The following is a 12,297-nucleotide window of genomic DNA, read 5'->3' as shown; positions in this document are numbered from 1 at the left end:
GCTTATCGGGAATGAAGAGGCCGCTGCCGTGCGCTTATCTCACTCGGCCACATTGCGGCCTGTGTTCCGCTCCCCGTACTGAGGCAGCGCAGTGGATGCAGTGAGGAATAACTCAGCTACACACACACACACACACACACACACACACACACACACACACACACACACACACACACACTGCTCCACAACTGGCAGAAAAAAAAAGGAAAAAAAAAACTCAGACATGGATGACCCACTCACAAAATGGCTCCACTTACACAGTAACATCAACAACACGACTGGAACGGTGAGTGCATGCGAAATACACCTCTTCATTTAAACCCGCGTGTTCGTTGTTCCTAAAGGTTGTACGCGCATTGCTCTCGTGCGGATGTGATCGGTGAAATGCGCATTTGATTCGGCCTATATGTTCCGCTATTGTCCGATCGGATGGTTCGGACTGTACGGGATGTAATAACGGATGCGAGGCCCGTCGTAGAATTCCCAGAAATAAAATTGCGGGTTTTTTTTTTTTTGGTTGTTGTTGTTCATTGGTGTTATTTCGTTCGTTAATATTAAAATCCGTGTGACATGAATCGAGATCAGTGTATTGAATCCCAAACGCTAGTGTGCAATGTGTGTTCTGCGCGTTCCTTCGACGATCGGCTCCGACGGTCCGCACAGTGGCCTATAAACCACCTCGGAACGGGAACCTCGCCGCCTCTGACATGCCGGAGAAAAGGAGGAAAGGAGCACGTCAAGTTGTTTTCGGGGAGTTGTTTTTCTGTATTAAGTGGAGACGGAGAGAAACGAGGCGTTTTATTGCGTCGTGGAACGGAAAGCGGGCTCTCTTTGTGATGCTGCCACGAAAAACGATCGTTTCGCCCCTAAATCAACAGCAGCCGACATGAGCTTAATAATTCTAATATCTTGGAGGATGACTTCAGCTGAACGTTTTGACCAAGCAGGCGTTGTACAGGGACGTGTATTAAACATGCGCAACACGCAAGCACGCAATGCCGAAACCACACGACAAGGCTTTTTATAAATAACAAGAGAAGATTACAAACATATCCCTGGCTCCAAGTTTAAGAAAATAGGTGTTTAACTTGATTAAAATTTGTGTAATTAGCTCCTAAGGAATTAATCAGATTCCATCAGGTTTCATTTACAGAAAAGCTTCTCCAACAGACCACGAAAATGTCGTAATCCTCAAAAATTAAATCCCATGAATTAATTTGCATAATAGACCCGTGTGACCAAATTGTCTGCATTCGAGTTTTAAAAAACTTTTGTGAAAAATGCAGTAGGAAGGAGGACGAATCTAGCTAACAAGCCACTATATTTCACTGCTCTTTTACTATTTGTTTTGTTCGAAACGTTCCGTTTAAATTTGATACTAATATCACATCTATAATATGTGAATATTTCATCATAATTAAAATACTACAGTAAAGTAAAATAATATCAATGATAATGGATTGCTAAATTCCATTGGTCCCCCGCTAAACGAACGCTTGGTAATTCATCTGGCAGCTATATTGAGACTGTCACACATTTTTTCTTGAGCAATACATTAATGGAGGAAAATCATGTTTAGGACGTAGTGGGCTCGAGCGAACGGTGACGGTATAAAAATGATGGAAAAACGGCAGCCGGAGTTTCGCCCTGGAAGTCCTGGTGAAGAGTCCGGTCCTGGAAAGCGGGAGGACTCTTCCGTCGTCTCCCGACTGAACGGATGCAAGGAAGAAGAGGAGCCGAGGAGGGAGGCGGGGGAGAAGGGGAGGGGAGGGAGCTTCAGGGGGGTTGAGGAGAGGGATGACGCTCCTCTGCAGAACTCGAGCAACGGGACCAGCATCAGCATCATCATCAACGGCGTTGCCAAGGAAACTGCCTCTCACAACGCCCTTGACCTGAAAAGGGAAGTGCCGGTGATCGAGCTCTCCAGGAGGGACGCTATAAAAGCGGTGGAGCAGAGGACTGAGAGCCATTTGGTGCCGATCACGGAACTTCGCAGACCTCCACCGCTGCCGATACCGCCGCCGCAACGAGACGACGCTCGAATGGTCCAACTGAGCCCAAACGCGTTTCCTGTCCCGGCCCGGGCCATGCTCTACAACCTGGCGCAGCCTCTCGCCGCCATCAACAGGTAAAGGTGGAGAGAGAAGAAGAAATATCATGAAGTTTAATAAATGCACGTTTTTAATTGATCTTCCTATGGGGTTTGCTTAGCAGCCATAATATGGTCCGACAGGAGTATGTTTCTAAAGTGAAAAAACATGCTTGTGTATTTAATTCGTCGACACTCTGAGCATGTTGGAATAGATTATTATCATATCAATACGTGTGTGTGTGTGTGTGTGTGCACGTGTACTTGTGTGCTGCAATGAGTGCGGTTGCTGAGGGTTAAATGATCTAAAGTTGTGTTTTTCTTATATCTGTGTACCTTTCGTCCACTTTCTGTTGCTGTAGTCTCGGAGGGGAGTCGGAGCAGTACAGCATGTACCCCAGCAACAGGGTAAAGCGCCGCCCGGCGCCTTATGAGGTTGAACTCGACGAGGGTAGGCGCAATTTATATCTTTATAAGTATGGTGAGTCGCACTGCTGTGTCCTCCTTCTGCCAATATAGTCGCCGAAACGTGCCTCCTTCATCTCCATTGTCATTCATCCATCTGTAGTGTACCAATATGAGTGTTGCAGAAGATGCTTTAAAAAACACAGAAGAAGAAATACCTCATAATTCTCGGCATAACTTATTGTGAAATACGCACCTGCATGCCATTAAAGTGAGCTATACATTGATAGATTTGGGGTTTATCCACTGCTGCCTACTCACTGCCATATACTGGGGTGGAGGATGGGGGTGCTGCTGCTTCCATGCCAAGGTTTTACTGCAGAGTGGGCTGAAGGATTAAGATAGACTGGGTGTGTTCCAAGGGCGACAAGACACAATTGTTGAGGGCGGGAGGATGTGACTGGAGTGAGCTATTTTATCTTACCTAAATAAATAAAAAGTACATCAAAAATAGAGTAGGGAGCTCAATCCCTACACGCTTTTCCTTTTTTCTTTACACCTATTTCTTCCATTTTTATCATTGCACTGGCGATACCCTTGAACCGACCCTATCATCTGTTTCGGCTTCATGCACCTCGTGTTATTTGTGTTATCCCGTCAGTGCCTCTTGTTCTTACTCTGTGTGTTTGTCTCTTCTCCTTTTTCCTCGCTAGCTGGCCAACCAAAGATTGTACGTCGTATCTTCACAAACAGTCGGGAACGCTGGCGGCAGCAGAACGTAAACGGGGCGTTTGCCGAGCTTCGCAAACTCATCCCCACTCATCCCCCAGACAAGAAGCTGAGCAAAAATGAGATCCTGCGGCTCGCCATGAAGTACATCAGCTTCCTCTCCAATCTCCTGGAGGACCAGGACGGCGGGAGGAATGGTGGCACCACAACCGATGGGGAAACGGCGCTGCTGGTTGGAGTCGGGGCCCACGAGGGCGGCCCTCAGGGTGGTCCACATCAGGACACGGTGGTCGGCTTGGCCAGGGACGATCTTCTGGAGACCATGTCGCCAGGCTCAAGCTGTGGCAGCCTGCCTGACGGTGACGCCGAGGGCAGTCCCGAGAGCTTTATGGAGGACCAGGACTCTCCTCCAGCTCCGAGGACTCTAACTGCTTCACGTGGGCCCGCGCTGCATTTAGCTGCTAGAGATCTTAGGCGCAATGGCCGCCCTTTAGATGGCTCCAGTCGCCGATGATGTCGATGCCAACGGACCACGGTCGCAGCGCCTGAGACTGAAATGCGAGGGACTGGAAAAGCTGTGTCTGTGCTCAGGACCTGTTAGCTTTGAGCTGTAAATGTAGGAAAGAGAATCAAGCTGCATCTAATGAGATAGTGGTGTACCTTCCTGTCTCCGCAGTATACACCTGAGGGAGCACTCACCATATGATTGGTGAATGTTTAAATTTGATCCAACAAAAGACTCTTTCTGCATGCGGTTTATAACTGTCCCAAGTTAGTCCAATGGCAGGATATTCCAAACTAATAAAGAAAGAAAGGAAAAGGAAATAAAGAACTAAAGCAAACTAAACCAAATCAACAAATGATCAATCCAGAGACACTCGATTTTGATATGTAATACGGAGGTTTGGACCAATGCTTTAATAGAATACTATTGAGTAGAATATAACACGGCCAACCCTGGAGATTTAGGTCCAACAAATGTTATAAGAATAAAGACACAAGAGTAAGTTTGGCTTAGTTGGAGGCCGTAAATGAACCGAGCGGACTCTATTGTACCCATGCAGAAATGTATGTATTGTAAATAGCATTATATTTCCATGGCACTATGTAACAACAGTGCCTCGAGTCATGTGGTTTAAGATGTACTATAGTGTGTTTGTCAATTGGTTTACTAGCAAAACGGTCCTTTGGGAGGCATGAAACAAAAAGGAAGAGAGACGGAAGGCAGAGAGCTTAAAAAGTAAAGAAACAACTGAACGCAGTACATCAAATGTGGTACCATTGACTTCTGTTACACTTTGGTGATGAGAAAAAGACACCAAATACAGCGACAGACAGTTAAACATTTTCACTGCCGGGAAAGAAAATATCTATTATCGATTTTGCGGAGGTACAAGACATGCAGTGTTTTTTAAAGTGTACAAAATATGGGTCATATGATATTATGAAGTGACTCATGCAGTCATTTTGATATGAATGTTTCAGTGTTTTTTTTAAACTGTAATGCAGTTGTAGTTTAGTAAGGTACACAAATAAATCCCTTCATTGCCGCATACTTATACACGTGCACAGAGACACGCACACACATGCAGTGTTAATATCATAACAACACCAGCAGTTTTCTGATTAATACAGTTAAGGTTTGCTCACTGTTGTTGGTTATTCTGCTTTTTCAGCGGGACCTAGTAGCCTATATTGGTACCTTTGGTAACTATGGTATTTTATGAATTGCAGTAAAGGGACATTGTATGTTTGGTAATGATATACAGTATTTGGTGTATGATAGCTGTATCTATAAATATATCCAATGTTAAATTGCTGAATTTTATACAAAACCCCTGAATAAAACATGCTGAGGAAAAGCCTTGTAGTTGATCTCTCTCAAGCAATGTGTGGATTACTGTGATTCAACGCAACTCAATCCAGTTCTCTTCAATTCAGTTGATTGATTTATACCCTGATCAGTTCAATATAATTCGGTTAAATCCAGTTAAAGGCAATTCAATTCCTTATACTTGAATAAACTGAACACATAAAACTTGTTTGCCACATTTATATATACAGTACATGACTATACGTTTTACACACTGACTCATTATCGCAGTGCCTAATATTTAAAATGGCAATGCCAGCAATGACATAACATGCCACACAGCTGTTTCACACCTTGTCTGCACAGATTGCAGAGGTGAAACCACAACCTCCTCACGAAACTCTGGAATCCTCACTTCCACCCAACAAGTGACAACTTCCTGTGGAGGTTAACATAGCTCGGTGACCTGCAGGATATCCTGCCATTGTGAAAGTGGTTTTGACAGCCCTCGCTGCACTCGTTTGGACGCTGTTGTGTCGTCGTGCACGTTGTGAAACCGCCACAGTGGCAGACGCTGCGCCTGAAAGTTATTCACTTACGTAATCAAAAAGTTCTGCTCACCAACCGGTGTTCATTAACAAGAAATTAGCAGAGGGCTCGTTTTTTCGTCAAACAAATTCTAGTTTTCTAAAACGTTTACATGTCCCTCTATTACACAGCTTCTCACAGCAGACTTTGCCAACACTGCAACAGAATCAGCTCTTAGACATTTCTTTAAAAAAAAACAAAATTGCTTCCAGGGAGCATCAGAGACATCCAGGTGTTTGGGGACCCTTCCGGTGCTCGGCTCCGGCTGTGCCGGGACTCCACTGAGAGGCCCTCGTGGTTGATGCCTGCCAAACATTTACCTGCTTCAGTGTTCCTGACTCTCCACAAACACGCACACACCCACAAAAAAGAGAGGGATACAGGGAGTGTATATGGGGGATTGAAAGGAATGGGATGAGAGGCCTGTGTGTGTGTGTGTGTGTGTGTGCTTGCTCTACATAGATCAGTGTGTATGTGTGTGTGCAAGAGAGAGTGAGCGGGCACATTTATGTGTGTGTGTGTGTGTGTGTGTGTGTGTGTGTGTGTGTTTATCAGCTCAGTGCAGATGGGTGGCAGAGTGGCTCTTGCAGCCAAATGATTCAGTATGCTAATGAGTTGTTATCTGTGGTGCTGCAGGAACAATATACTGTCTTTCTCACAGTGGGAATCCAGCCTGCTGGGAGCAGATTACACTGCACACACCGCCAAGGTAGTTATTTATATTTTCACACAGAGCAGTAGAAAATACATAAATGCACACACAAATACACATGCACAGATAGGCCTATAAACAAACAAGCACAATAACATTTTAACACACACACACACACACACACACACACACACTGCCATAACCAATATCAACATAAATATGATGGAAATTTCAGGTAAATGTATGTCCTTTACCAGAAGATGGGGAATCCAAAGGCTTTCCTCTTTAACAACTTTACCATGAGGTATGTTTCAGTTACAAGTGTTTCGTAACATTTTCTTAATTAAAGTAAATATTGAATTTCCCGGGAATCTTCCACAATTAATTATATATGCACAATTTAGAGAAACAAAATGATTAAATCAGATGCCAAATTGATCTCCTCTAGTCACGGTCGTTCCAAAATGACACTTTCAATAATGCAAAATTCAATGTCACATTGTATTACCTTCACAAGCTTGGATGATACATATTCTTTTGACTTTTGACCCACACTCAGATTTGACTCAAAAAGTATGTCCTGCTTTTAATCAATCCTTCATTAAGGACACAAATTTACAAAACTACAGGTATTGTTTGACCATATTTATTTTGACCTAATTAAAATATAATTTCCTGTTGTCTATGTTAATACAATACACAATATTTAATGTAATTTTTATCTTCTTTGCCACTGGCTACAATCTTGGGTAGGTGCACCGCTCTAGAATGTGTCTCCTTCAAGAAAAAAAAATGGTGTTGCGTCAAATTTTGATAGAAAATGAAAAAGACACAGCTAAGTGAATTGTGTGGATAAATTGATAATATATTCCTGGACATGGGGTCATGATTTGCATTATTGTAAATACAACAATCAATGGTTGACATTAAGAAAGATTGAGACGATACACAGTAATTGATTGCAAAAAGAAAATTCTACCTGACGAGGTCAGACAGACTGAAGCGTGATGTATTTCGGTACGCAGGAGGTCTCTCATTGTTTCAGGAATGCACTTCCTTCTGATGCAACTGTTACTCATTATGATGGGCTGATGTTAGTTTTATACTACACTTTGGACGGAAATTGAAATAAAGGACATATCCTATTCACATCAATGCAAAACACACATGAATGTGAACTAGCATTATAGATGTACTCACTCAGATTATCTGTCATCACAATACCGTCTTGAGCGTGTTTGTGCGGAAAAAAAGCAGCCTAATACACACCTGACCTGGAAGCAAAACCGGAATATCAGGACACATTGTTGCATTAAAATGTCTACACATGAACATTATCCAATTTGAAATATATCCCTCTGAAAATGTTTGTTTACTTAATATATATACAATAATATATAGATTTTATATTTCTGGCAAAGTTTGACAGATTTCTTTCTGAAAATAATTATTGTAACAAAAAAGACAATACTTTAGAACTCCTTAATGCAGTTTCTTAAAGAAATACATCACAACATATAAATGTATCAGTATGCTCTTAGATGAATAAACTACTAAATTCAATTTTTTATCTTCCTGCTGTATGCTGTTATGGACACGAGTTTTTATCGTTGTTCGTTTGCAGTAATGCAGTTTGCATAATAAAGCCTTTGTTAAAGATCATTTTTGTAATGGTACAGTGTTGGTACACTAGAGCGTAATTCACGCTGTGTTCATCCGTCTCTCTGCTGCAGAGCGTTATCCTCTGTGTTTAGACAAGGATGTCACTGTTTCAGTAATGCAATGAACCCCCATTTAGCAGACCAAATTCACTGAATTCAATAGAGCCGTAGTGAAGGATGACAGTCCAAATGAATGGAATCTACATCACCCGTAAGTATTGATCTCATGTCAGTAAGTGGACCCGAATGTGTGGAGTTTTAATAATATCTTTTACTGAATTAAAAATGTTTTATTTGTTATGGTTTGGGACAATGGATTTGCATTACTTTCTCTGTACTCATTTGGCATATAATGATCCTGCCCTCTGTACAGAACTTGGACACCTTACACCCTCTAGTGGGTACTAAATGCAATCAAGGATTATTCACTTCAATTGTTAGCAAATTTGTATAGGCCTCATGGACACAGAGCTTATCTACTAGCATTGCAGAGACTAATGGCCTATGAATTAGCTTCTAGTTCTGGTTCTAAATAAATAAAACCAAAGGGTTGTTCATTTCAAGCATAGTCATTTTTAATGCATTGTTAAAAAGAACTGAAGGATTGCATACAGCATTTAATCAAGCCTCATCCATCTGCAAATACAGCGAGGCAAGCAAAGCTTTTTGGTTTGATTAGCAGGACAGCAGCGAGCAGATACCGAAGCAGCAGCATTTAGCTGAATCACATTCATTTGACAGAGAGTCAATAGGCTGAAGGTTGTGCAGGGTCTAAGAGACGTTACAATCAGGGCTCATTCGAAGGTCAAAGGGCTGCAGTAACACGTTCTACATGTCAGCAGGCTTGTCCTTGGGGTCCGGGTAAAGCAGGAAGCCAGAGAAAGTGCTGTCGTCCTCGCTGCTGGAGTAAACTCCGTTCCAGTCCCTCAGCGTCTCCAGCCACACCTGGTCGCCTTCATTCAGCTGCATCAGTGCTAGGTTGGACGCCTGATCAATGTCCTGGCCGTAGAGGGAATCCCGGGTTCGCAGCTTCTTTATCCCATTAACCACGAGGGCGGCACGCACCGGCCTGTTGCGCACGGTGATGTGGTAGCTGAATAGGTAGACCCCCGGGTAGGTGGCGTTGAACTTGTTGATGGTTGGGTCCCAGTGACCCTCCCCGTTATAAAAGACCTTGTCAAACTTCACGGGAAGGCCGGGCGGAGGGAAGGACCTGCTGGGAAACAAGCCCACACTGAAGGCGGAGCGAATCTGTTCCGCACTCTCACCTGGTGGGCCTTTTAGGCCCCGGGGCCCACGCCCGCCCTTGGCTCCCTTCTCCCCCCTCAGCCCTGCGACGCCCCGTCCTCCTGGAGGTCCCGGGGGCCCTCTGGTACCGGTATCGCCCTTCCCGCCCGAAGGCCCTGGCTGGCCTCTCTCTCCCTTTGCGCCATCAGTTCCATTCACTCCCGGGGGGCCCATCTCACCTCTCAGACCAGGGGGCCCACGCGCACCCGCATTACTTTTCTCGCTCGGTGAACACTCGCCGCTAAGTCCTTGTTCACCTTTCTGACCCTTTGTCCCAGCTACCCCAGGGGGACCTATAGGCCCCTCTCGTCCAGTGTCGCCCTGAGTCCCGTTCAGGCCAGGCTCTCCTCTTTCTCCCGGGTCACCTTTCAGACCGCCGAAACCACGTTCACCTTTCTCTCCTCTGGGGCCCGGATCACCTATAAAAGTTTATATTCACATAGGAAGACATGGTTTTGATTAGGTTACTTTTTTACTTTTAACAGTTATGGGCATTTATAAGCGTACATTTCTACACACGTAAATCTTATCTAATGTGCCGGACATTACCCACCTCTCTCTCCTGGTTTTCCTGAGATGCCAGGGGCACCAGGAAGACCCATCGGTCCTAGATCACCTTTTTCACCTGTGGTAGTTTTGATAAATAAAGCATAGAAAATGAAATTGGCCAAATACTCGTACTGGACGGCGTTTTACAAGAAAGGGGATAGAGAGAAACGGAGAGACATTCAAACACTCTCCTCCTGTTATTGCCCTTAGTACCTGTGTCGCCATTAAGCCCGTTGGCACCAGGTAGTCCTGCTGGTCCTGGGACTCCTCTGGGCCCTGTTTCTCCCCTCTCTCCTGGTAACCCTCAAAAAAACAGATGAGTTTAAAGAAGGACAAAATTTGACTTTTCAAAAGGTAATTATTCAGAAAATTTTACCTAAAGGGCCCCTCTCTCCTTGTGGCCCCGGTGGGCCACTGTCTCCCATGGGCCCTGCGGGGCCTATCCCTGGCGGACAGCACTCACAGACGTTTAAGAAGCATTCATTGTAGTTAAGAGTGTAGTTTCCAACGGGGTCCCCGGGAGGCACTATGGCATCGGTGGGGAACTCGGTGGAGAAAGTGTCGCTGTAGGTGGTGCTGTCTGTAGGGGACACCGAGAAAGTGTCCATTGTAACCTCAGTTGTCTCGTCCATCTGCAGGCTGCTAGAAGGAGATGGGGTGGTGGTGGTGGTTCGTCCAAAACCACCACCGCCGCTGCTACCAGCTCGAGGGGGCTTCTTGGTGGTCTGAGGTCTGGGCCAGCGTGTGGTTCTGGTGCTGGAGGCCAGCGTGGCCATCTGTACCAGGAGCAGCGTGGTCAGGAAGACTAGGCGAACGGAAGGCATACCGAGTGCTTGAAGCAATGAGCTGTAGGAGAGAAGGGGGGAAGTTTAAAGGATGCGGCACTTCTTTGTATTGCATCACAGTGTGCAACGATGTGGAGGAATAAGGGAATCTCACCTGTTGATGTAAGTGGTGTTGACTCTTCACTCCATCCGTTCCATCTCCTGATTGATGCCGGCTGCCTCCTTCCTTATACTGCCCCGAGACAGAGAACAAGGGACGGAACACCGGGGTTATTAGGAGGTAGGTGGGCTGGAAAGAGCAGATTACATGACTCCTGTGGGATGTGAAATAAAGCAGGTTGTATAGAAGGCAAGACTTTATTCTTTGTGATGTGGGATATTATTCCAGGGCCTGTGAGTGCGCACACACACTGCTTAAATGTTGTTCACACACATGCTTGCTTTGTACACAAACAGCAGAGATATAAGGTTACACACAACGACACACATCCGGAGAACATGTGTATAGGCATGCGATACACACATACACACACACACACACACACACACACACACACACACACACACACACACACACACACACACTCAAACGCTGTTGGTAATGAATAGCACATCATGTGAGAGTTACTGGGTGCAACACCTTGTAACAATCCTACCAATTGGCAGCACCTCAAAGCAGAAAGTGGATCACCATGCAGCCAGTGGGAGAGGGATCAATGTCCCGAAACAGACATTGATCCAACCGTTCACCTCCTTGATCCTTGATCAAACCAGCCCAGAGAGCCCTGTAAACCTATTGAACCTCATGGACAATCTGTGTTAGATGTAGTCAGACCTCTGACATTACAGTCTTTCACAGTCGCTAGGACACATTTCTCAATACTTAGGTCACTTTTTCAAAACTCTTCACACAGTTCTCCGAACCAACTTTCAGCTCGCCACAGAAGTTCATATCACATTCAAAATGCACTAAAACTACGAAAACACTTCATTCATGTCTAAAATCAACTCCTTCTTCCAGAACACAAAGGTTGACAGCTAGCAAACACACATTGTCACCCATAAAACAATAGCATTATACAATGTTTTCTTGTGTAAAACAAGGACACATCTCTGTTTATAATTCACTGTAATATATGTTACTGGAATTAATCACACATGATGCAGAATGCTTCAATATATTTCATGCCCTTTATTCCTTTTTTTTTATTTTTAGGTATTTATATATTTATTTAAGTAATTCCAAAATACAAGAATTTGTATACACACCATCCACTGATACAGATACAATAGTAATGCTAATCTACTCGGTCTTCTCTATTTGGCCACAGGTTCTCATCCACATCACATCTTATGTCATCTAGGGCAATACACCTAGGAAGGAGCCTTCTGACATGCCTGATCCATCCCTGGCAATCTTCCGTCCAGGATGTGGATGGTGGTCATGAACCTTCCACCTCCATGAAGAAAATAATTCCTCTATGGGGTTGAGGAATGGAGAGTAAGGTGGGAGGTAAAGTGACACCATTCTGGGATGGGCTGCAAACCACTCGGTGACTGCACGGGATGGTGAAATGCCACATTGTACCACACAATTATAAATGTTGCCTGAATTTCTTCTCGCTGCATCCCTTTCCTCGTCGGTTGCCCTGGCAACCAAACTTGTGTTGTATGACACTGTACGTGGCAAAATGGTAAATAAACCCCTTAAAAGAGAAAAGAGGAAAAGTTTAACATGA

At 44.5% G+C, this 12,297-nt stretch overlaps 2 protein-coding genes across 3 annotated transcripts; one reads left to right on the top strand and one right to left on the bottom strand.

Moving 5' to 3' along the window:
• The first annotated feature begins 75 nt into the window (after positions 1-75).
• Positions 76-5,085, top strand: LOC120815637 (T-cell acute lymphocytic leukemia protein 1). 2 transcript variants are annotated; one of them, XM_078098648.1, is made up of 4 exons: positions 76-286; positions 1,580-2,128; positions 2,452-2,540; positions 3,208-5,085. In XM_078098648.1, the coding sequence occupies exons 2-4, from the start codon at positions 1,617-1,619 to the stop codon at positions 3,735-3,737; spliced, it is 1,131 nt and encodes a 376-aa protein (XP_077954774.1). In that variant the 5' UTR covers positions 76-286; positions 1,580-1,616; the 3' UTR covers positions 3,738-5,085. The 2 variants fall into 2 exon arrangements, with proteins under 2 accessions (XP_077954774.1, XP_040026393.2); XM_040170459.2 differs by having other exon boundaries at positions 105-286; positions 2,452-2,570.
• Positions 5,086-7,165: 2,080 nt separating this feature from the next.
• Positions 7,166-11,707, bottom strand: otol1a (otolin 1a). Its single transcript, XM_040170455.2, has 5 exons — positions 10,713-11,707; positions 10,150-10,619; positions 9,987-10,067; positions 9,778-9,849; positions 7,166-9,643 (listed from the first exon to the last, which is right to left on the bottom strand). The coding sequence occupies exons 2-5, from the start codon at positions 10,595-10,597 to the stop codon at positions 8,766-8,768; spliced, it is 1,479 nt and encodes a 492-aa protein (XP_040026389.2). The 5' UTR covers positions 10,598-10,619; positions 10,713-11,707; the 3' UTR covers positions 7,166-8,765.
• Positions 11,708-12,297: the final 590 nt, after the last annotated feature.

Source organism: Gasterosteus aculeatus, chromosome 3 (assembly GCF_964276395.1).
Source record: "Gasterosteus aculeatus chromosome 3, fGasAcu3.hap1.1, whole genome shotgun sequence".
Taxonomy (NCBI): Eukaryota; Metazoa; Chordata; class Actinopteri; order Perciformes; family Gasterosteidae; genus Gasterosteus; species Gasterosteus aculeatus.
This window is presented reverse-complemented; position numbering and strand designations above follow the sequence as displayed.

What these genes read in the sequence shown, in the direction of transcription:
- LOC120815637 (XM_040170459.2), top strand. Translation starts at nt 1,617, where the DNA reads ATGATGGAAAAACGGCAGCCGGAGTTTCGCCCTGGAAGTCCTGGTGAA. An exon ending in CCTCTCGCCGCCATCAACAG is followed by an intron (nt 2,129 to 2,451) that starts GTAAAGGTGGAG and finishes CTGTTGCTGTAG; the next exon opens with TCTCGGAGGGGAGTCGGAGC. An exon ending in TTTATATCTTTATAAGTATG is followed by an intron (nt 2,571 to 3,207) that starts GTGAGTCGCACT and finishes TTTCCTCGCTAG; the next exon opens with CTGGCCAACCAAAGATTGTA.
- otol1a (XM_040170455.2), bottom strand. Translation starts at nt 10,597, where the DNA reads ATGCCTTCCGTTCGCCTAGTCTTCCTGACCACGCTGCTCCTGGTACAG. An exon ending in CGGGCTTAATGGCGACACAG is followed by an intron (nt 9,850 to 9,986) that starts GTACTAAGGGCA and finishes AAACTACCACAG; the next exon opens with GTGAAAAAGGTGATCTAGGA. An exon ending in AGGAAAACCAGGAGAGAGAG is followed by an intron (nt 9,644 to 9,777) that starts GTGGGTAATGTC and finishes AAACTTTTATAG; the next exon opens with GTGATCCGGGCCCCAGAGGA.